Source organism: Ctenopharyngodon idella, chromosome 9 (assembly GCF_019924925.1).
Source record: "Ctenopharyngodon idella isolate HZGC_01 chromosome 9, HZGC01, whole genome shotgun sequence".
In the NCBI taxonomy this organism is placed as follows: Eukaryota; Metazoa; Chordata; class Actinopteri; order Cypriniformes; family Xenocyprididae; genus Ctenopharyngodon; species Ctenopharyngodon idella.
Window position 1 is genome coordinate 32,347,389 of NC_067228.1, and position 25,371 is coordinate 32,372,759.

General features: G+C 38.3%; 1 protein-coding gene across 2 annotated transcripts; it reads right to left on the minus strand.

Moving 5' to 3' along the window:
- Window positions 1-32: 32 nt before the first annotated feature.
- On the minus strand, window positions 33-24,038 carry LOC127518327 (tripartite motif-containing protein 16-like). Of its 2 annotated transcripts, none has more exons than XM_051904821.1 (6): window positions 23,319-24,038; window positions 19,751-19,846; window positions 19,375-19,608; window positions 10,849-11,008; window positions 10,588-10,647; window positions 33-3,405 (listed from the first exon to the last, which is right to left on the minus strand). In XM_051904821.1, exons 1-6 carry the CDS (start codon window positions 23,889-23,891, stop codon window positions 2,870-2,872), a joined length of 1,659 nt encoding a protein of 552 aa, XP_051760781.1. In that variant the 5' UTR covers window positions 23,892-24,038; the 3' UTR covers window positions 33-2,869. The 2 variants fall into 2 exon arrangements, with proteins under 2 accessions (XP_051760781.1, XP_051760782.1); XM_051904822.1 differs by having other exon boundaries at window positions 23,501-23,764.
- Window positions 24,039-25,371: the final 1,333 nt, after the last annotated feature.

Consider the following 25,371-nt stretch of genomic DNA (forward strand, 5'->3'; position numbering starts at 1 on the left):
TGTTTGATAGGCGCGTATAAAACAGATGCATCTTTAAGAAGTGACTCAGCTATATTTTACTGCAGAATCATAGACAATAAAAAAGTAAAAGTCCACTAAGTCTCACAAACAGTCTTACAAAGACAGACACTAAGATACAAACACTACTGCAAACATATCAGTCCATGAGTGGTGCCAAACCACAATGGCGCAGTATTGAAACACCACATTACTTGTACACACATGTTGTCCACTCAGGGCTAATAAAAACATTTGTTAAACATTTAATTAATCCCACACCAGTTTCTGTTCTTCCAATTATCTCCCTGTTATTTAAACCCTGAGTTCTGTTCAGTTCATTGTCCGGTATCGCCAGTGTTTATGGTTGTGTTTGCTACTTCTTCATGTGGATTTAATAAAGACTTTACTTGTTACTCATTTTCTTCGTCATGTGCTTGTAAACAGCCATCCTGTGACAATATGTGTACAGTTTCAAAGTACATTTATAGTTGACAAAACCAAACAAATCCAACACAATTTATATTAGGTACAGCAGTCTCACAAAGCTCACTGTAAACATTTTATAGTCAAATCTGGGATTGATCTATAGTTTATTATTTAACTTATAAACTAAACTTGTTTGCACCTGAAAGATTTTAATGCATGATATGGGGGCATATACCATGTAGGTTATTGTACTTTATATAACATGCATATTCATATATTTCATTAAGCAACAGTTCAAGGGGTCTCTTTATTTTTAATATTCTTTATAATTTATATTATTATATATTATATTCTATAATGTATGATCTGATTATGTAATTTATAATTTAATCAGAGCCGTATTTTCAAACAATAAAAGCTTTTGAATTAATGAACATCTCAATTGGAATGACAGCATATTAATGTACACAAAATACAACAACAACAACAACAACAAAAAACTACAATACATCATAGGCTCTACCTTCAATCAAATACATGGACAGCAGCATTCAAATATTTCACAATAAAAAATCAAACGTCTGTACTAATTATGATAAAGGTATATCCACTGTCCTAAAGTTACTGTATATATACAAAATTATACGAAAGTACTATTGATTAAGTTAAATGCTGACAAGTTTAAAAGTTCAGTTAGTTTCATTTATGATATAGTTTCTGTCAATGAAATCTTTGTATGCAGAAACTCTGGGATTTTTGAGAAATTTGAGTGACCAATGAGAATGTAATTCAGGTCATGTGATCAAAGCTGTTGTGTTTTGAAAGCTGCTGTGTTTTGAAGAAAAAGAAATTGAACAACAAATTGAATCATTTATCTTTAAAGGTTTACATGATTTAATGTTTGCAGCACCTGTTTTCACCCTCTGTCTGAATGATCACTTTCAGTTTTGGCTCTGCGTTTTGGTTTCAGGCAGGTATGTAAATGTGTTACTTTTGACATAGCTATGTATGTCATGGAAATAATGGCAGGACTACAAATAAGGCATTTCAGGCAGGTGTTTTCTGTTAGCTTGCAGGGACTTTGTGCTTTTTAACTTTTCAGATTGTCTACATGCACAAACAGCTATATTACAAACTAAATGAAAGGCAAAATAGCATAATAGAGCATAATCTCTAAAGTATTTTAATTTTGTTAACATCTAACATCTTTCAATAGCAGAAGTTCAGCTAAGTAGTATTTATGGTAACACTTTATTTCGATGGTCCACTTTAGACATTCTACTAACTATAAGTAACTTTGCAACTACATGTCGACTAACTCTCATTAGAGTAGACTGTTAGGCTAGTGTTAGGTGTTAGGGTTCAGACCACTAGAAGTTGACAAGCATTTGCAAAGGTACTTATAGTTAGTAGAATGTCTGTTGAGAAACAAACAAACAAAAAAAAGTGTTAGCAGATATTAAGCAGACAGTGATACTCTAATGACCGGTAGTTGACGTACTTGCAAAATTACTTATAGTTAGTAGAATGTCTAAAGTGGACCATCGAAATAAAGTGTTACCGTATTTATTAACCCTTTCAAGCGTGAGTTTAAAATATTCTAACTGACCCCCCAGAGTGACCCCCCGTTATTTTAAATTTGTTTGCCCTTATTGTTTCCATGGCGACGCGTCATGCGTGTCACGAGCGCTGAACGCAGCCACAATAACACTGTATGACAGATGGATCGCTATTATTTTGTTTTTCCTTTTTTATTTAAAATATTCGCAAACTTGCTTACCATGTCATCAACCATATGATATTCCGATTCTCAAATATGTGTAAGTGAGTGTGTTCTGTCGTTTAAAAATGATCTTTATCTTGATCTATAACGCGAGATGGGCGCCGCCATCTTAGTTTGCGCTGCAGTTCACGGAGTCCTGTCAGTCGGATTTACAGCATGTGAATTCATCAGTTTCTCCCGAAATATATGCAAGTAAGTGGCTGGTGAACTGGAAGAATAATAGAGTAAACTTTATAGTTACTTAGGCCCATTATGTGTGTCTGATATGAATAAATGTCGGCAAATTATATTTGAATGGATTGTTATTACTGCTTCCAATGATGTCTGACATCAGTGTGTATTTTATAAACTCTAAATGTATTGTTTTAATGGTGCTTATGCGTATTTAAATGTCTGAAACCTTAAAAGAAGCATTATGTGGCTGAAAACACTGCATAGCTTTGGTATATGACAAGAGCTGCGCGCGTCCGTCTCACAGCCAAAGCGCGAAAGCACAGTTTGAATCTGGCAGTTATGTGACGTCGCTGAACGTTCGAAATCCCATATGTGGGACCGTACGCCCAGGGGCACAGAAATAAAAATCCCGTATGTGGGACCGTACCGCTCAAAGGGTTAAGCCACATTACAGTATTATTACAATTTCGGTCAGCTCTCTATAATCTATAGTGTTAGATCACACAATTTCAATGCTGATTGATTGTAAACCCCAAACCCAGGATATAGAGGTTGAGTGAATGTGGCCTGGACTCTGTGGATGAGGGTCATTGTGTCAGAGACGCTGTAGAAGGACAGAGTTCCTGCATTGTGATCCACATACACTCCTATTCTACAGCTGCTAGAGAGTTCAGGGAAATCATTACATCTACCATTGTGCCAGAATGAGTAACTAGAAGGAGAACAAGTCAGTCTCCAGGACTGATCATTACATCCAAATACACACTCATTTATCCGTCCCTTCCTGCTGATGCTTTTATATGACACTGATATACCCACACCAAGACTCCCACTCCACTCAAGCTCCCAGTAACAGCGTCCACACACACTCTCTCTACACAACACCTGCAACAAACTATCAAATCTGTCTGGATGATTAGGATACTGCTGGACTGTGTTTGTGAAAGTAATCACACGGTTCCTCTCAGACAGGTGGAGGTTTTTATTTACTGTGTTTGGATTCAGAGTGAACAGACTGGAATCTGATGGAGAAAAAACACAAAGTCACTGAACTGAATCAAACACGAGTTTGTCGTACATGTACTGTAAGTGCAAAGCCTCTCTGGGGTCTACAGCAGTACAGTAAAAACAGACATAACTACAGTATATCACATAGTGTATAAATAAATATATCATTTAAATTACTATATTCTCATGCATCTATTTGATTTAGTGCTATAAATGCAACATTTTATTATGTCTGGCTGTTTATTTTTCATACACGTAACGTGCAGTTTGGTCAGTTCCAGTTTTGCTTATTATTTAAATGTCATTCCACTGTATGCATTTATATACAGGCTTTATTTTGTCTTTAGTCACTCAGATTAGCAATTAGAATTTCAAAACTAAATATAGACCTATTTATGGTAAGCTCGGCATTTTGTTTATTCACATATATTAACTTACTGTATCTCTGGACTACTCCTCATTTTATTTAACCCTCTGGTCCTCTTCATTTAGGGGTCACACTTGGCTTCTTCACGGTCATCAAATAACCGAAGCCTTAAAATGTAACTTTTTTGTTTTTCAGGAAAACCAATGTAATATAAATTTTGGTTCAGTAATATTTTTTGATTATTTAAAATTTTGAGGGTGAGAATTAGGATCCATGTGCAGCTTTATTAACAGTAATTCTTGTAAAACAGGCAGGGGTCAATCATCAATGACAATACATGGCAAAGCAGAGACGTAATCGTAACCCAGGCAGTAGATCAGGGCAGGCAGCAAACTGTATAAACGTAATCCAGGCAGACAGGGCACAGGTATAAAGGCAGGCAGCAGAGAATCGTAGCAAGATATATAGTCCAGGGTCGTACACAGAAAAACTATAAACAGGGATAAACGCTCAGAGTTGTCAGCCACGGCAAAACAAAACTTTGCAAAGTCTGAGAGTGCTGGCTAAACAGTCCATGGGATTGTATTCAGGTGTGAGTGTAATCAGCGCAAAGGTACGGGATGGTGGGTAATGAAGTACGTAGGAGGGACCAGTACTCAGGTGATGGCGCCCTATGAGGCTTGATTTGTGACAGAAGGCATTTAAAATCCAATTTTTTGAAAGGTACATTTTAGTGCCATCTGGTTGGAAAAAAGAAAAACTTATGTAATGCCATGGTGTAACCACAAGTTTCCTTTCATAGGTTCACTCAATGCTGTGAGACCACGCTATGGGAACACCTTAGGTGTGACGAATGTCTGAAGCCCTTATACCATCATGCCAATTGATTGGCCAGAAGCGTCTAGCCCCGCCCCAAGAATACGTCACGTATGCTTCATATCAGCGTGCTAGGCGCCATTTCATCAGATTTCATTCCTTCAGGAAGCGGATTTTCTGTTGCTCGTTGGAAAGTGTTTTTCACATGTTCATAGTTAACTTTTCAGAGCAGTTTCACTCCTCTCAAGTGGACACGATGAGTTACAGGAGATCCGTGTGACAGGTTCATCACAGGAGAAGACACTCATGACAGGTGCGTGCAATGTTTGGGCCTTCAGCATGCTCAAGCTTCACTTAACGGCCTATCTGATTGTCGACACTGCGATAGCCTTCGTTTGAAAGTTTTGTGCTCGAGGCTCGCCTCCTTTCTGAGGAAAGAAGGCCACTCGCCCAAACCCCCACCTCTCCATTTCTGCGGTTGCCAAGGTGCCGCATTAGATGGAAACTTTCGCTTGTCTTCAGAGGCCAGGCCCTCCATTGGAGAGTTTGGATGAACCGCGTAAGTGTATTCGCCTCTCTCATTGTGGCCTCCTAGCTCCGGCCTTAACTGTCCCCCCGCTACGTGCGCCTCGGGTGGTTTTAGGTCAGGTCCAACCAACGAGCATCGTCTCAGATACTCTGCGCGCAGCCTTCAGAGTTTGGGGAGAAGCCCTAGGGTCATGTACGCATGGCCTGTTTATGACGCCGTTAAAAACCCCCACGACCGTCGAGGGTCAGCCTGATCAGGCAATTGGACAGCTCCCTGCATTAGATGTCTCCACCGCTCTCGTGCCTCGGGGCCCTGTGCAGGTAGACCAGTTTATGATGAAGAGCTCAGTAGCTCCACATGTACTTCTTATTTCCGCAGACGCCGGAGGCTCTCTGCAGTCAGGAAATGTATTGGTACCCACAGTTCAGCAGGTTCCAAAAATAGAGCAGCTAACGCCCCTCGATATCACAGTGGGTGCTACGTACCATTCGACATGGTTACACCATCCAATTCCAGAAAGGCCCACCTCTTTTCAGCGGGGTTCTTCTCACGACAGTGCGTCCTTGGGAGGACCCGGCTTTGAGGCAGGAGATTGTGTCACTCTTAGAGAAAGGGGCTATAGAAGAAATACTCCCCGCTCAAATGGAGTCAGGCTTTTACAGCTGTTATTTTGTTGTGCCCAAAAAGGATGGTGGTTTACGTCCATTTTTGGACTTGCGTCCATTTTGTCTTGGTTTGTTACCATCGATCTAAAGGATGCATACATCCAGATCATCAAGAGACACAGGAAGTTCCTCAGGTTCGCTTTCGAGGGCAAAGCTTACCAATACCGTGTTCTTCCGTTCAGACTTGCTTTGGCTCCTCTGCCCCTGAGCGGGAATACGTGTTAATGTATTCTGGTCTCTGCTGAGATTACAGATACTATCATTAATGTGAGAGCCCCCTCCACAAGACGCTTGTATGCTTTTAAGTGCAGGTTATTTGCCTCTTGGTGCTTTCTGTCGATCTAGAGGGACTAACAGGTGGCCCCTTTGAGCCACTGGAGCTGGAATCAGAAAAGTTTTTGACCCTCAAGATGGTTCTTCTGATGGCTCTATCCTCTCTTAAGAGAATAGGAGATCTGCAGGCTCTTTCTATCAGCCCCTCTTGTATGGACTTTGCCCCAGGGTTGGTTAAAGACTTCGCCTCTAGGTGTGCGTGCTCATTCCACAAGAGGAATGGCTTCTTCTCAGGCTCTCTTTAAGGGCTCTTTGGAGGATATTTGTGTTGAGGCAGGATGGTCCTCTCCGAACACCTTCATCAAGTTCTATGGTCTGGACATGAAGACGGCTACTGGCTCGCAAGTTTTATCTGCTTGAGCGGACGCTTTCCACGGTCCTCCAGCTACTCTCAGGTATGTGAAGGTGTTGTGGTATATCGTTCCCATAGCGTGGTTTGCAAAGTTGAGTGAACCTATGAAAGGCAATGTCTCGGTTACGTATGTAACCTTGGTTCCCTGAATAGGCATGCTGCGATGCCGGCCATTCCCCTACCGTCGTGTAGTAGCTTTCTTCCTTTTAAAAAAAATCTGATGAAATGGCTCCTAGCACGCTGATATGAAGCATACGTGACGTATTCTTGGGGCGGGGCTAGATGCTTCTGGCCAATCAATTGGCATGATGGTATAAGGGCTTCAGACATTTGTCACACCTAAGGTGGTCTCTCATAGCGTGGTCTTGCAGTGTCTCGTTCCCTATTCAGGGACGATTCCTACATAGTTCTATATAAAGTGGCTTATAAATTATCTAGTGTTTATAGAAATAAATACTTATTTTTATCAAGTTGTGGATTTGGATTTATACTTAGACATTCTCAAAGACTACTTTTTGTCAAGGTTTAGATTTTTTTGGTTTGAAATGTTGAAGTGTCAGTTTTTGCATTAATTTTACTACAGTCAAACTTGAACACAGAGGAGGACATTTTATTACACATAAAATCAAAATTCAATAAAAATTTAACAAAAATGAACAGGTATGTTTTATCACAGCATAATAAATCTGGGTCTGATCTGATTTCAACCTCTTATTTTGAGTTTTTTGGCTCAATTTTACCATATTGTTACAACTACACTGGTTTATTTGTGTCAGTATAATAGTGTGTTGTTTGTTTGTGTGTGTGTGTGTGTGTGTGTGTGTGTGTGTGTGTGTGTCTGTGTCTGTGAGTGTGTGTAAGTGAGTGTGTGTTTGGCCACGTACACACTTTAAGTTTCAGGAGTGACAACCGCATTTAAATACAGGAGTGAATACCCTAAATTATTGTTAGATTTGTGCGTACGGAACATGTCTCACTCTCGAAAATGCGATGATTGACAGCTTGGAAACCATAGCGATGTTCTGGCATCTATCGTGTTTTGTATCCATTATTGTGACCAAAGTATTATTACAGTGACGAAATCGTCATTTTCAGCAGATTAACTAAACACACTAACACAGTCGATGGAGGCGTCGTGTGTTGTTTATGCAGAGCACGCTCTTTCTGTGTTGCCATGATCACTCATTGAAAGCGTTTTTGGGCTTGTTGTTTAAGCTCCTCTCATAAAGTGAACGGGTTTATAGAGTTATTAAAGTGAGCAGACATGAATCGCGATATTTTGGTCTTATTTTCAGCATAAAGCATTTGGATTTATTTCGGTTTATTATGGGCTTCCCAGCTAACCAAAATACGTGACTGTTACGTAACTGCAACGTAATTTGGTGACCAAACTTTTGTCGTGGCGACGTAACTAGTTACGTTGTGGCAACCAGAAAAGTGACGTTGCCAGTTGAGCAACTGAGACGTCAAGGCAATGTTGTGTATCAATAGTTGTGTGTTGGTAATCAGTTGGTAATTTTTATATTTATTTATTTTTCTATGAGCGGACTTGCAGTAGTTTAACCTAATTTCTGTCCTCATTTGCCCAAACTAATTTAAAGGCTATTCCAACAGCTGTGAACGATGAATGCAGACTCAAAATGAATTCAAATAATTTATTTTGAAAAACACACAGAACATGAACAAAAATCCAAATAAAAATAATAAAATACACCCAAACTATAAATAAAAACATATAGCCTACAGCGAAACATAAAATAAAAGCATTCAAGACGTTTTGCACTCAGTATCATTAAAAACATATGCTATGCTAGCGTAACATTTTGCTAACATATATTTCAGACAATCAAGGAAAGATACCATATAATCACAGAGGTAAAAATATTAACAAAAGTACTTAAAGTAGGTAATGTTACTTAACCAATCTGATGCAGTTGTTGAACTTTATTGCTATAAAACTGACGAGAAACACAGAGAAATATCGACGCTGTCCTCTCCAGCAGCTTGAATGTTTTCCCGGTTGCCATGGCAACTCTAACGGCCACCAGCACAGACGTAAACATAACAATAAAAAAAGGTTTAACCAGGCTTTGTCTGTTTCATTATGCCAACGTTAGCCTCATAAATTGTTACGAAATAAGTTTCACACAGGTTGGGTGTGTCTATTTTGCATTCTTGACATTTTAGAGCAGTGGTCACCAACCTTTTTAAGCCCAAGATCCCTGACCTCGACCTTTATGAAAGACAAGATTTACCTATTGAAGAATTGATAGAAAAAGACAGCCCAGACTTATTTAGTATTTTTTCATGGCAAATTCAGATTCTGATTTATTTATTTATTTTTTACAAGCAAATCGGCCGATTCCGATACTGGTTGCAGATATTATTATTATTATTATTATTAGCAAAAATATCTAGCCAATTAGAAGTAACCACTGCATTTTAATCACGATTTAAACAAAGATGCTACACGTTGCATGAGCAGTTGTTTTTGATTTGAATTAGATTTAAAGCAAAAACAGAACGGTCTGACTTTATTTTCATGAAATTATATGGTACACACAAAAAAAGCATGAAACAAAAACAGCAGACAGGCTGAATGAGACACAAATTCACTCTCTGACAGTAGGTGGCGCTTATGGAAGAGCAGTGATACAGCGTTTCTTTGGTTACCACTGTAAACAAAGCAGCACTGCGTTTATAAATAGCTACTTTCTTCAGAGGTAAGAGGAAAATAAAATGCCATTGCCATCAAAACTTTTCTGAAGACAGTAATTTCCCTTCAGAGATACATTCATATAACCCCTCACCCCCAATTCAATATTTATATTTTCTTTCTATATTTCGAGCATCGTGAACAGTGAGCTGCTCTGCCTGCTAATGAAGTTTCTTCTCTTTGCATCCATCTTCAGCGTCTCTGGCCTTTTGTTAATGGCAGTTTACAGACTCAGACAAGATGTGGGCTATTTACCTTTATCACTGTCCCAGTAGCTCCCGACAATAACAGAAAAATAACTACAAAAATACAGTACAGACACTGGAGAAATGTAATGTATTTTTGTACTCATATTTCTGTTTTTTTCGGGAGCTACTGAGACAATGATCAATCACGATCGACGGGTTGGTTACCACTGTTTTAGAGTGTCACCCCTTCATTGCTGTGCACTTTTTTCTGCACAGTGGCTGATTTGTAGTTTGTACCACCAAAAGATTCTCTGAGTTTTCGTATTTTCTTGTATTTCCTATTTATTTCCTATGTCGGTCATTTTTGACCGCGAAGGAGCCAAGTGTGACTATTTTTTGTTTCGACCCTTTAACATATCCGAATCATGTCCGTGATTTTTGTGTATGTTCACATAGCTAATGTGACAAAAGTCACCAAATGTCATCCCATTCCGATAAAGCAAAAAAAAAAAAAAGTTAAATTTCAAAATGTAAAATTTTCCGGTCATTTTTGACCAAAGAGGACCAGAGGGTTAAGATGAATGACACTAAGATCACAACACCGAACATTTTGCTCCGCTTTTATGAAAACTTTAAAATTTAAGTGTTTTTCTTAGGATGGTTTAAAAAGCAGAACAGATCATTTAAGACCAAACCTTCTCAAACCTGAACCGTGTGGTCTGTTAAGGTTTTGTTTAAGTAAAAGTTTCTATTTTAGATTCTATTTAAATGTATTTATTGTATTGTAAATAACTAATATCATTCTTATTTCTAAGAAAGTGTTTTAGTCAGAGTGATCCATTTTCAGTATTTTCATACTGATCCATTTTCAGTATTCAGAAAGATGTGTAAGTGTGTGTGTGTGTGTGTGTGTGTGCGTGTGCGTGTTTTTGTGACATCAGGACACAAATTTGTATAATGACATGGGTATGACATACAAGGAGAGGGTGACTTATGAGGACATTACCCCATGTCCCCATTTTTCAAAAGGCTTATAAATCATACAGAATGAGTTTTTTTGAGAAAGTAAAAATGTGCACAGTTTTCTGTGATGGGTAGGTTCAGGGGTAGTGTAGGGTGATAGAAAATACAGTTTGTACAGTATAAAAACCATTACGCCTATGAAATGTCCCCACAATTCACAAAAACAAACCTCTGTGTGTGTGTGTGTGTGTGCGTTTCATGTCTTACATTGCAGGAACTCCTCCCTGATCTTGGGCTCATTGGTGGGAATAATTTCAATGTATGTTGCTAAGAAAACAGACATATTTTAATATTTACTTAAAAAAATAATTACATACTTAATTCCCAAACACACACACATACAAACACACACGCGCACACACACGCACACACACACACACTCCTTCCACATTCATTTTAATTTTTGAGATTCTTCTAAATGATGCAAGATTAATTTCTAAGAATACATGAATGTCCGCTATACTTTACCTCTGCCAGATATCTTGTCTATCTCCTCTCTACAAAAATCCAGCAGTTTTTCTTTCAACTGAGTCACAGACTTTCCCAAATCATTAAAAGAGAGGAGAGAGCTGACAGTGACGCTGGGTACATCTGTAGATTCAGGAGGTTCAGAGAGAGACTGGAATCTCTACATGAAGAAATAAAGAAAACATAAAAAGCAAAAATCCTTAGAACTTCCAAACCTGCATCAATCACATGTTTACTCTGCTTTTTTATTCAAATTATCTTCAAATTTTTCTGTAATGATCTGATCTACCACTTGGAAAGTATCTGTGTTTTATTTGCAATTCTACATTTATATTTACACATTTTGTAGACGCTTTTACACAAATGAGGAATACAACAAAGAGATTATTCTTACAGTTTTTTTCAACTGCTTACACACATTTTCAAAACTTTGCCTCTTTTTTTTCAAAACTTTACACACAAATCCAAGAATTGCACACATAAAATGCCTCACATCTCTTGCAAAATGAAGCACTGCATTCAAAATATCACAAACACATCTCAAAAGCAAACTTTTGTCTTACGTTGCAAACACCTTTGTCATAATATTCTATTTTAGGATATATATATATATATATATATATACACACACAGTTATTCAAAACCATAAGCTGCTATGTGCATACGGTAAACAGGAAAGCAAGATTGAAACCAAACTATTATTTATTTATTTTATTTATTTTTTTACTGTAAGCATTTGTGGTTGTGAATACAGTATTGCACAATATGTAAGAAAATATAATACATCAACCACGTGTAGTTGGACAAAAAAAAAAAAAAAAGCATAATTTTGAAAAAGGTGAACATGCCTCCTCCATTGCCTGGAGAGGTGTTACTTTGACATAGGGACGACGATCATGCACTTTCCAGCACCATGTGGAGAAAAATTCCTCAGTAGGGTTTAGAAATGATGAATATGGAAGCAAGTAAACAACAGAAAAGTTGTTCAAACCCTATAACTTGACCTTTGGCCTATTTATAGGCCTATTCTAAAGCCATGATTGGTTGGTGTTAAGTAAAGCAATGAGTGTTTGGACATGTGAGGAGTTAGTGTAAGGCACTGATGAATTAGTGCGGCATTTTGATTGGTCGTGTTTGAAAAAGGAAATCAAGATACTTCCTGTTAGATTTTTGTGTGTTACATAGAGAATTATGTGTTGTGTTTTGCAAAAAGTGTTTTATAAAATTGAAAACTGAGTCGAAGGCCGAGAATTAGTGTATGGTTTTGCAGATTTGGTGTGTGGTTCTGCTGTTTGAGTGTCAGGTTTCAGAAATTGTGTGACAAGTAAAGATTTTGTGTGTAAGCAGTTGAAAAAAACTGTAATGAAGCACAGTCTAGAACAGTACCACAGCAGGAAACATTCGGAAACAGCGCTCATGGAAAAAATGTATTTTTAGCTGTTTCTTGAATACTGTAAGGCATATGTTTTCATCCCTGCTCCTGCATACTGCATAGTAGGTACTACATTTGGTTTGAAACTTGATTCACAACCATTCTAAAAAATACATTCTTTATAGTATGCATGTGTGTAGTATGACTGAATTTTGGGCGTACTACATCTACATTGTTGTTAGTTGCATCTCTTCACAGCCATTCACAAATCCTCTCCCGTGGCCTCATGGGATAGTAAAGTGTCTAGTGAATGTGCACTTCATAATCTCACCAGAAGTAGTAGGTCAATCAGGTACTTTTTTACAATGTCCTGCTAAATTTAGTTCTAACTTGCTCCAACACACCTGCCTGCAATTTTTGAGTCCTGGGTCCATATTCACAAAAAATCTTAAGGCTATAATTTGCTCCTAATGCAAAAATGTAAGAGCAACTCTTAAAAAATAGGGACGTGTCACTCCTAATTTTAGGGCTCTTAAATTTTTCGTCAAAGAGTAATTCACAAAACATTTTAATGCTAAAAGTAGCTTCTAAACCCAGGACAGTTTTCTCCTGAGGACTTCCAAATCCCTAAGAGAAACTCAGAATGGATCTGAAGCAAGCAGGATAGTGGGTCTCCAGGAGCAAGGTTGAAGACCTCTGCTATAAGGGATTTGGCTCTCTGGGTAGGGTTTGTGTACAAAGTTCTCAACTGCGCCAGTAGGTGGCAGTATTGAACTGGATATAACTAAGTAGGGTGTGGTCTATGTGTACTTGACAGTGTTAATATGTGTGTTTGACTTCGGCTGGATTTAACTGATCGGTGAGATTTCCACTTGCACTCGGGGAAGGAGTAAAAAGTAAAAAGTCAGACACTGTCTTCTTCCTGTAGTGATGCTACACTAGTGTATGAAAGATGGGTTCAATGTACTACAAGTGGTAACTTAATATTTTTTTTTTAATACAGAGATAGTATGTTAAAAGCACATTTGAGTTCATATTTCATGGTGTCTCAAAATAGCACAGTTGAGTACACTTAAATGTTCTTAAGATTATCTTAAGTACTAAAGAAGAATTTTTAGTATATTAAGTACAAAATTAGAGCATGAAAATAGAGCATTTTAAGTACATTATGGAAGTGTACTTTTTTCACCTGGGCTTGCATACTTTATCACAGGTGAAGAAGTACTTTATCACACTTGATCACACTTTATGTACTGCCTAATACACCGTCTGTATGTACAGTACAAGAATAAAGTTCAACATAAACCTGTACTTTTTAAATACCAATAAAGTGGGTAGTGTTGTCACGGTACCAAAATTCCAGTAGTCGGTACCAATACCATAAAAATTGTACAGTTCTCGGTACCAATTTCGGTACCACGGCAAAATCTGTTGGAACTATTTTATTATTTTATATAGCCTATTTTAAAAACATATTAAATATGGTAATCATACATATAAATATTTGGAGCGTGTGTGTATGTTTGTGTGTGTATATATACCTCAATGAAATAAATTTTGAAATATATAAAAAAAAAAAAAAATGCTCAAACATCCATTTTGTAGCAGACGTGCCTGTTTATTTTAGCTATTCCTTCAATGAAACGACACACTATAGCCTGTAAAACTATGAAATAAATATCGGTAAATAATGGTAACCTAAATAATAAGAAAGTTAAATATTATTTAAAAAAAAAAAAACATTAGTTTTTTATTTCTACACAAAGATGCCTACTGCTCTGCTCTTTAAGAGGGATGTGGGACACGAGCAGGAAAGAGACCATTTCTCTTTAATAATATCTTCATGTTATCTCCTGATGTTACAAGGAACTGACACTTGTTGTAAAAGGTCTGAAGAGCGAGTTTTATCTTCACACATTCAGGCTATATTTGATTTTGCGCTGCCAGAGGAAGCAAAAGTAAAAATCACCAGCGTGTGTGAAAAGCGCTATACAAATAAACTTGACGCGCCTTATAAAGTCTAATAACAAGCACAAACTGTGTTAAATAGAAACTGACGTGCAAGCAAAAAGGTTTCTGTCCTACGGTGTTTTTCCTACTTTACCACAGTAAAGAATGCGAATAGCCTATAATAAAAGCGAACGAAAGGAAAAAACGCCCCTGCGTGAGTGAAGATTTGGGAAAAGAAACAGAGTTTCCATGTTCAGTGGAATAACTAATGGAATATTGTTCAATTCTCTGCTAATTGGGTGACCAGATCGTGATTCACAAAACACAATACAAAGCTTAAATTTATGGACTCACCTCTCTCATTTGGCATGAACCAAAATGTTTCCATGGCTACGATGTCACATTTAATTGCTAACCTATTATTTCTTTTGTAAACAAAGCTTTGTGCTTCACTCGTGTCATATTCAAGTAAATACTGGCACAGTCCTATCAGTGGGTACCGAATATACCCGGATTCTCGGTACTACCGGTACTACAGAAATGCTGGTATCGTCACATTTTCAAAATTTCAGTACCGACTTGGTACCGAAGTACCGGTACTTTTGACAACACTAAAAGTGGGGTCTGGGTCATCTTGAGATCTTGCTCCAGAGAAACTACGAGAATAAGCCAGCTGACAGCTCTCGAATCGCTTTCACTCCACTTCAACGTCACATTGACATGCCATCTCAAATCAAACAATAATTTTAACAAGCGTGCACTGCTTCAAGTCAGATGCTGGTCTGTGCACTGCATGAAGTTGAACCTACTTACAGTAATAACTTGTTTAGCAGATTGTACAGATTTGTTATAGTGTGGAGTTTGTCCTTTGTGATTGCTGTTTTCTTGTGCAGTGTTGTGTGTCGTTGACCAAGTAAGTAGCTTATAATAAATGTTTAATTCATTATATTTCTTTTATAATTATTATATCTAACATTATAGTATATCCATGGCCATTGTGTATCCATACTTTTACTGATGCACTCACAAGATTGCTGGGCAAGGAAAAGGAGATGTGGATCTAAATGCAATATTTTTATTTACAAATTTTTATTCATACTTTTATTTACAAAACAAAACAAAGAAACAAAAAATACACCAAAGTGACTGGAGGGGGAGACACTTTCTATAATTAAGTGGGAAGGAGAACAGAACAGAACAGAACCTGCAGACCTATGACCCCTGATAAAGCCAGAGGGCTGACAATCCATGGGAGAGCTGCTTTTAAAGGTGTTTACCTGGGTGGAGACATGGAATAGAAGACAGAGAATCAGGTGGGCAGGAGACCAAGAAAGAGATGGAGGACCAGGGCAACATCACAGGCTCAGAGGACCAAGACAGAGCCAGAGGATCAGAGGGCCAAATCAAAACTGGGGTCTCAGAAGACAGAGGCAGACCCGGTGTAAGTGAGGACCCCGGTGGAGACAAAGTGATAGAGGGCCCAGGTGCAGCCAAAAGCCCAGAAGTCCATAGTGGAGTCAGGGAATCGATGGAGCCCAGTGGAGCCAGAGGGGTGAAGGACCATGGTGGAGCCGTGGGGGCAGTGAGCCACGGTGTTGACAGGTCAAAGGGCCAAGGAGAGCAGGCAACTCAGGAGGACAAAGACAAGGCAAGCAACTGGGCAGATCCAGCAGAGGGGGCGGAGCCAGAGAATCATATAAAGCCAGCTGAGGGGGTGGCTTCAGGCCATGTTCACGCTCCTGGGCGGAAATCTCCACAGGCAGAAGGTCTGTGGTGGGCATTGGCTATGGCTCTGGGTCCATGGAGGATGTAGGCTCTGGTTTTGGGCCTGAAGCAGGTGTGTGGCCTCAGGCTCTTGGTCCGTGGCGGGCGAGTGGTAAAATCATCATTAAATACGATGACAGAGATTGTCCCCGAGTTTCCTGTTTGTCCTGACTCAACCACTGAGGTCATCCCTGAGTTTCCTGTTTATACTGACACAGCCACGGAGGTCAACCTGGCTTGTCCGGTTATAGCCACAGAGGCCGTTACTGAACTTCCAACTTGTTTCATCTCAGCCAGAGAGGCCATTCTAAGTTCACCAGTCTTGTCGGCTCCCCAGAAGTGGTCTTCAGCTCCACCGTGGTGGCTTTCTGCTATGCCTTGGTAGATTCCTGCTCCACCGTGGTGGTTACCAGCTCCGTATGCTCCGCCGTGGTGGTCACCAGGCCCGGCTACACTGCTATGGCGGTCTTCTGCTCTGTCGTGGGGATCTTCAGTCCCATCTGCTCCGCTGTGGTGGTCATCTGTGCCACCTTGGCCACCAGCTCTGCCTGCCCCAACCTGGCCACCAGCGCTGCCTGCTTCACCTTGGTCATCAACTTCAAACTGGTCACCTGTGCCGCCTGCTCCACCCAGGCTACCTGCTCCACCCTGGCCACCTACTTTGCCTGCTTCGCCCTGGCCACCCACTCTGCCTGTTTCCTGGCCCTCTCCCTCTCCACAGACCTGGCCCACCATCCCTCCCCCTGGTATGCCTCCGCGCCACCACCCACCTGGACTATTGTTTTGTAGTTGTGTTTTCCAGAGAGCATATGGAGGCTCTGTTACATATTCCCTGTTTGTTCCTGGACTTATATGTTGAAGTGTTTCTTGTTTCTTGTGCCATGCTTTGTAGTCTGTTTGTAGTCCATTTGTTCATTTGTTCCCCCTTGATTAGTCTCCCCAGGTGTTTCTTGTTACCTCATTTATCTTGTTTAGCTTGTTACCCCCTGTGTATATACACTACCAGTCAAAAGTTTGGAAACATTACTATTTTTAATGGTTTTTGAACGAAGTCTCTTATGCTCATTAAGGCTGCATTTATTTCATAATAAATAAAGAAAAAACAATAATATTGTGAAATATTATTACAATTAAAAATTATGGTTTTCTATTTTAATATACTTTAAAATATAATTTATTTCTGTGATGCAAAGCTGATTTTTCAGCATCATTACTCCAGTCTTCAGTGTCACATGATCCTTCAGCAATCATTCTAATATGCTGATTTGATACTCAATTATTATCAATGTTGAAAACAGTTGTGTTGCTTAATATTTTTTTGGAACCTGTGATACTTTTCAGGATTCATTGATGAATAAAAGGTTAAAAGATATAAACTTTTCTAACAATATAAATCTTAACTATCACTTTTTATCAATTTAACACATCCCTGCTGAATAAAAGTATTAATTTCTTTTAAAAAAAAAAGAAAAAAAAATTACTGACCCCAAACTTTTGAACGGTAGTGTATATTGTTACAAAAGACTTCTATTTTAAATAAATGCTGATATTTTTTAACTTTTTATTCATCAAAGAATCGTGAAAAAGTATCACAGGTTATAAAATAATATTAAGCAGCACAACTGTTTCCAACATTGATAATAAATCAGCATATTAGAATGATTTCTGAAAGATCATGTGACACTGAAGACTGGAGTAATGATGCTGAAAATTCAGCTTTGCATCACAGAAATAAATTATATTTTAAAGTATATTAAAATAGAAAACCATAATTTTAAATTGTAATAATATTTCACAATATTATTGTTTTTTCTGTATTTATTATGAAATAAATGCAGCCTTAATGAGCATAAGAGACTTTGTTCAAAAACATTAAAAATAGTAATGTTTCCAAACTTTTGACTGGTAGTGTATATAACCCTTGTGTTTCTCTTGTGCTTTGTCAGTCGATGTTTGCTGTTTGTGTTGATGGTTCTGTTCTTGTGCTCTCAGTTTTTGCCTTTTGTTTACATTTGTTTCTTCAATAATCCCTTTGCACATAGGTCCACCTCACCTGCCATCTTTTCAGCTCTAGCAATATTACTCATATGGATAATTTAAAGTGTAAGGAAACAGAAAGTTTGTTGGATGTGCATGACTGTTTTCATTCAATACCTAATAAGCGTGTAATCTCATTTAGGGTCTCATTCTGCTATAGAGTAGCAGACAGTATCAAGGACTACTTTTAGTATCAGGACTATTTTTTAAAGATTTCCTGTATCATAAATTGATGAACTTTTGAAGATTTTTTAAAATCTAAAATCTTTTAGTCTGTGCTGTGTTCTGTTGATGTGTGAACAAAACTAAACCTTTGTAGTGCACCTGCTTTGTTACTTTTAATATGAAGCAAAGTATCATTTTTAAAATTCTGTTGATTTTATTATGAAATTCAAACAATTAATGTTGCTTTGCTCTCTAATACAGCATGTCAGATAACTGTAGCCGCCTCAGTTCAAGCGGCAGCTCGAATCAAGCGCACGTGAACCGATCATCTACTCTCCTCTTTACAGCATGAAATAAACATGAATGAACATTAGAAGGTATGTCGAAAGACACACTACAACTTACTGAATGAAACATGCCTCATGTAATCGCTCAACCAGTGTTTCAACCGGGGAAAGACGTCAATAAAACAGCTTGTAGGCTATACATTGTCACTTAACGTTACATTTACCTCAAGAAAGCTATGTCCATAAACTTATTAGTTAGCCAGAAAAAATAACTCTAGAGAAGAGCTAAATAAATGCACTATTACATATTTATTATATTTTTATTTAACCTGTTAGTGATGTCTTTATTTAAGATATATTGGAATAAATGTGTCATGAAAACAAATCAATACAGTTTATTATTGTTTAAATATTTATAATTGGAATAGAAACAATTTTGTTATTTAAAAAAATGATAAAAAAAAAAAATCTCTATGTGCAATTTAAATGTTAGTACAACTCAGTTTTAACTATTTGAGTGTTGATTATGAAATAATTTTGAGTAATTCATTAATTATTAATATATTACTTTTGGTTTCGGTTTTCGGCCAAGTGCCAAGGTTTGGCCTATAATATTCATTTTGGTGCATTCCTAGTAGTTTAGTTTCAGTATTGATTTCTATGGACTTTTAGTATGTTCCTGTTTTCCATTGTCCTAGTTCGTGTTTCTTTAACTCCATTGGTTTTTGATTAGGTCCTATTTGTTTCCATGGAAATTGATTATGTTCACCACATGTTTTGTGTTTGGTTTCTTGTATATATAGTCCTGCCTTAGTTTGTCCTATATGTCCTATATCTATGCTAATGCTAGATATTATGTTTCCTCCTGTGTCTGGGGCTTTCACACTGGGCATGTCTGCTGTGGTCTGAGTAACAGCACACCTCCTTTCAACAAGCCACATGCTCTGTTACCTGGAGAAAATGGATGTGGTCGTCTGTGTGCGAAAGCAGCTCCAGCTCAGCATCTCTCCTCCTGAGATCATCAATCTCCTGCTCCAGTCGATCCATGACTCTTTCAGCTCGACTCACTGCAGACTTTTCCTGATCTCTGATCCGCTGTGTCACCTCAGAGCGCCTTCTCTCAATGGAGCGGATAAGCTCAGTAAAGATCCTCTCACTGTCCTCCACTGCTGTCACTGCAGAGCGCTGTTAGGACACACATCACAGTCAGCCCTTGTTGGCGCCTCACACAGCCTGTCACCCACAGTGGGTTTCAGTAGGATTAAAAGAGATCCAGCACAAGAGGAGAGTCCAAACCGAGTCTCAAACTTCTCTTCTACAAACTCACCTTATGAGATTCAACAGCTTTTCTCAGCTCTTCAAGATCTTTCTCTCTCTGCTGGATCCTCTGCTGGAACATTCTCTTTCTCTCTTCCAAAACCATCTGTATGAAAATCAAATAACACTGTAAACTTTAGAAATACTACATAAAACTGTATAGATAGACAGAATGGAAATGATGGAGGGAGTGAGTTGAATCAAATGTACACTTGAGGCAGCTCCATATACCTCAATGCAACACAACTGTGACATCAATGCAGATCAATTTAAGTTACTCCCACCCCACACAACTCTAGTGTATATGATATATAAATTATTTTGATATTTAACTGCATAATACTTGCTGCTACCTTAAAATGACTGTCTGTTACACTGTTTTATTTTATTTATTGTATTGAGATTTTATTCATTTGTGTAATTTTATTTATTTTGTACAGCAGCCCAATCATACGTATAGGCATATAGAATACTGCATCAAACAAATTCTTAAGTAAAAAAAATAAATAAATGACTTAATCAATTCCATAGTGGATACCAAGGTCTTAGGGCACAGGTGTCAAACTCAGTGCCTGGACGGCCACAGCCCTGCAGAGTTTAGCTTCAACCCTAATTAAACGCACCTGATTCAGCTAATCAAGTCCTTCAGGCCTATTTGCAACCTACAGGTATGTGTGTTTGGAGCAGGGTTGGAACTAAATTCTGCAGGGCTGCAGCCCTCCAGGAACTGAGTTTGACACCCCTGGCTTGGGGCAATCAAGTGATCAAGGGCTTAGGGCGTTCCAATTAAACCCATTGCAAGGGTTCTGCCAGTAGTGGGCACTTATGCAACATAAAAAATTATGTACATCCAAGTCATTGAGAAGAAGGTAAGTTAGCGAGGAAAGGCAATAAAATCAAAGCGGAACGCTGCCAGGGTCAACAACCACAATGAACCCAATCACAAGTAAAATAAAAGACGAAAGGAAATTAGGAGGGTAGCAAGAGAGACCAGGTGGGGCAAATTACCTAATAAACAATGTAGATAGGAGGCGGGGCCAAGACAAGAGATTGACAGAAAAGCACATGGCACACAAAAACAAAGACAGCTAGAACACAACTGCTGTCGCACAACATGTGCTGCGTGTCAGGATCCAGACAGCATGCCCCAAACACACAAAACACTACTCAGACTACACAGCGCATGGCCCAGAGTAGGAACTTGAAACTGTGCACTTCCTCTAACACCAGAACAAGACAGTGCAAAACATGGGTGTCAGGATCCTGTCATTGAACTATAAAGATGACCAACCAAAGTGACAGGATCCTGACACTAACCTGAACACAAAACAAAACACACCAGACGGAAAGAAGTTCAGGAAACCCTGACCACAGGGACACCAAGGGAGGGCAGGGAAGGGAACCAGGGAGTTACTGGAGGAACCGACCATGGGGGCTCTATCAGATTCAGAACTGGGCTGGAGGGGCAGCAGACAAGACAAACAACAGGGGTCTGATATAACACAGAGTGGCCTCAAGGGGAAACAACTAACCGTAACATGACAACTATAAACATGACCAAACAAAATGAGAAAATATTCCTGCAATGCTCTGTTCTCTTACGGAACAAAAATATATGGGAATATACTGCAAAATATAATGCAATATATTACATAATACATTTTCATATATGGGAAACTAGTGCTTATATTTTTCAATATACTGCAATATATGCATTGACCATGTATGGCTATATATTGATACATATAAAATATTTATAAATGAAGACAAAAATAGCATTACATTCATAAAGTTTTATCCTTTATTGTGTACATTGCGCATACATGTTCCCATATAAATGTGAATGTATTGGACACAATATATATATATATACACATTCTTGGAATGAGTTACAATCAGTGGTTACCACAGACTTCTAGTTCCCAGCATGCTTTGCTTCTGACTGTTAAAGGAGAGTAAATGTTAAAATGAAGTGTTATTTCATGTGTTTTGCTCAATATTGACATAGGGGGAGATCTGTTAGTGTTTAAAGTTCTATTATTTTGGAATTTAAAAGGTTTTCTGGTATGTGTGAGTTTTTGGGGTTACCACTGTGCTGAAGAGTAGAGCCTGTGGTTAGGTTTATGATTGGCTGACCACCATTAAGATTATAGAAACTTTATTTAAAAAGTAATAAAGTAGCACAGTAGTCTCTTTGGTAGAAACTTTAGTACATGCAGGTGTGCTTTTGTTAACTAATTTGAAAATATGAAGCATTTAAAATGTAAATAATTATAAAATATAAGAAATGTGTTACCATATATGTGTTTATACTGCATGAGTAAATATATCTGCAATATATTATGCATGCAGTACCATATCTGATCACATATAAATCTATATATTATGAAGTATATTACTGACTATAAAATTACATACATTCAAATATACTGTTAAATAATGTAATATGTTGATCATTCATATATAGGGAAATATATTTTCTTTCCATAAGGGTTGACCAGCCTTTGAGGCTTCGACTAAGCCTCTGAAGCTAATCTGCATGACGTGTCTGGTTTCAAATCAATCAAAGAGGGTGTCTCAACTTACTACCTGTTGCTGCCTGCAACAAATTCTCTGACACTGGCCTTCAGTATTGCCACCAGAAATATCCTGCTACTTGAGCACACTTATACAAAACATCTATCAATATCCCAATCAGTGATTATGCAGTGCTTGTATTCCTTCACAGTTAGATACAAAGTCGTTTACTATAACCTTCACCTTCACCTTCTGCTCCTATAAAGTAGAACAAGCTGCCAACCTCCACACAATCTGCTGAAACCATCACAACAGCTGAAGAAAACTCTTCCACAAGTGCCTAACTAAACCACAACCATTAAAAAGGCACTAACCATAATAATGGGTATTTTTTGTTCTCTCTTTACTCTAATTGTCTTTCACTTATAGCTATTCTATAAGCTTAGGCATACTACTCTTGAAACTTTGCACTGTGTACTTCAAATTAGTGTTGTCAAAAGTACCAACTTTGATACCAATTTTAAAAATGTTATGCTTTGAGCGCTGTTGAGAGGATTTATAAACACCTCTGATTGGCCATTGTGTTCATGCACTCAACATATATGTCTGTGATTGGTTACAATGATCAACGGACAGGAGCATTTGAATATGAAAGCGTATTGAAAGCGGGAGCGTTTGAAAGCAGGCGTCTATCAGCGGACCGTTCCGTCTGCTTTCAAACGCTCCCGTGTGTATCTGTGTAAGCACTCGATGAAGAGCGTCATTGATGTCTATTTACAACATGTTTATGAAGCGTTGATCATTGTAGCCAATCACAGACATATCTGATGAGCGTGTGAACACAATGGCCAATCAGAGGTGTTTACGAATCCACTCAACGGCGCACAAAGCGTCACATTTTTTCTACTGAAGTCGGTACTTTTGACAACACTACTTAAAATGTTTTTTAATCTTAAGATTAATTGTTTGCAATGTCATTAAATGTACAGATACTGACTACAGATTACATTACACTGTAGAAATACACAGATACTGTACATAAATCCATTTTCAGTACATACCTGTTTCTTTGTCCTCTCTGCTACAGCTGCTACAGTATCATGGTTTTTGTGATTATCCATCGTACACAGATAACAAATGCACTTCTCGTCAGTATGACAATAGATTTCGAGTTGTTTATTATGTTCAGGGCAGATCATTTCTTGAAGTCGTCCAGTGGCATCTATCAGATGGTGTCTCTTACCTTTAAAGAGACTGTCATGTTGTTGAAGGTGATTTTGACAGTAAGAGTTCAGACACACCAGACAGGACTTGACAGCTTTGTGTTTTCTTCCAGTACAGACATCACACTCCACATCTCCATGTTCAGCAGGAACAGCAGCTTGGAGTTTAGTCTTCTTCAGTTGCTCCACCACTTCAGCCAGCAGGGTGTTTTTATTTAAAGCAGGTCTTGAAGTGAAGGTCTGTCTGCATTGAGGGCAGCTGTAGACTCCTTTCTGATCATCCTGATCCCAGCAGTCTGTAATACAACTCATACAGAAACTGTGTCCACAGGGAATGGCCACCGGATCCTTCAGTAGATCCAGACACACTGGACAGCTGAACTGCTCCTGAGAAAACCCAAATTCTGCCATTTCACTTTATGCACAGATGGAAAGACAAGTACAACAGCTCAAAGGCATTTAAGTTTCACTTTCTCTTAACAGCTGAAATAGTTTCCTGGTTCTATGTGTAAGAGACGTGTGCAAAAAAGGATTCTCTTTACTGCAGATTCACAGATAGTCCACTAGGTGTCAGTCCCTCAATCACTCTCACAAAGACAGACGCAGACAGGATTCAAACACCACTGGAAATATTTCAGTCTGCATGTGAAAACCCATGATATTGAACCAGCATGAGAGGCGTAGCAAGAACGTTTTTTCAGAACGTTTTTTTTTTTCTTCTGTGATTTCATTGGGGTGGCAGAAAGAAAGAAAGTTAAATCTTGGTAAAGAACACTTTTTTCACCTGATACTCACAGCTAATGCTACTGAAACAATTTTTACTGCTCATATTTTTTTTATTTTTGTAGTGCAGGCAGTACACATCAGGATTATAGTTTTAAAACGTTTTTTTTAATTTTTTTTTATTCAGTTTCGTTCCATTTAGTTTTAATGGTGCATAAATAATTTTGATTTCGTTTTTAACTTTTGAAAATCATTACTTTTAGTTTGTATTTAGTTTCAGTATCATTTTAGTTTTTATAATCATGGTAAAAGCATTGATACTTCTAAATGTGTTGGCAAAGGTGGAATAAATGATCAAAAGACAAGAGTATCTATTAACTAACAAACTACAAAAATCACACAGTGATGAATTTAGCTGTTTTGCCATTTATTACAGCTCTATTATTAAACATGCAGTAGGCTATTAAACAGCAGAAGGCTGTAGAGTCACCAGACAAAACGGATATCTTCTGACAAGGTCCGGCATCTGGGGCTGGATTTGATATTACTGATGTGGGAATTCCACCCGATCTAACAATATTAAAACCAAATACTGTGGAAAAAAACAAACAAACAAACAAACAAAAAAACAGTTTGTTTGTACTTGCCATACATATTTCAAAGGTTGCATACTTATAACTATCATAAGGACTTCTGTTTGAACATGTTCAGCTTCCATTCTCTATTGCAAGGTCCCTGCCTTTGCAGCCTTCCTCCCTCCCTTGCAGGGCAGGTAAAGAACCTCAAATGCCTCAAGAGCAAACAAAGCTCTGATAAAATGCTACTTATAGCAATGTTTTGACAAACTCTCAGTGAGTAGGTAAATCAAAGGGAGTAACTCAGCTACAACACTAGATCTACCACTACTTCCAAGGGGGAGAAAATAGCACTTGCTTCACCAGAAGGGATGCAATTACATGAGGAGCATAGAGCAACTCAACCCTCAGCATTTTTTCGCCTAACTTGGCGCTGTGCATTATGGCCAAACATCTCCACTTTGGTTGGACCTTGTTCCAGAAGTCTTATGGTTTGTTCAGACACAACTTTGAAAACCTAAGCCATGCTGCCGTTTTATTTTTAGAGAGAAGAAGCTTTCTCCTGGCAACCCTTCCAAACATGCCATACTTGT

Bases quoted from the DNA above. Each gene is read 5' to 3' on its own strand.
- LOC127518327 (XM_051904821.1), bottom strand. From the start codon at position 23,891: ATGGCAGAATTTGGGTTTTCTCAGGAGCAGTTCAGCTGTCCAGTGTGT. The intron at 19,847-23,318 runs GTATGTACTGAA...ATTTTCATACAG, and splicing joins CAGAGAGGACAAAGAAACAG to ATGGTTTTGGAAGAGAGAAA. The intron at 3,406-10,587 runs GTAAGACATGAA...TTTCTCCATCAG, and splicing joins CAGGGAGGAGTTCCTGCAAT to ATTCCAGTCTGTTCACTCTG.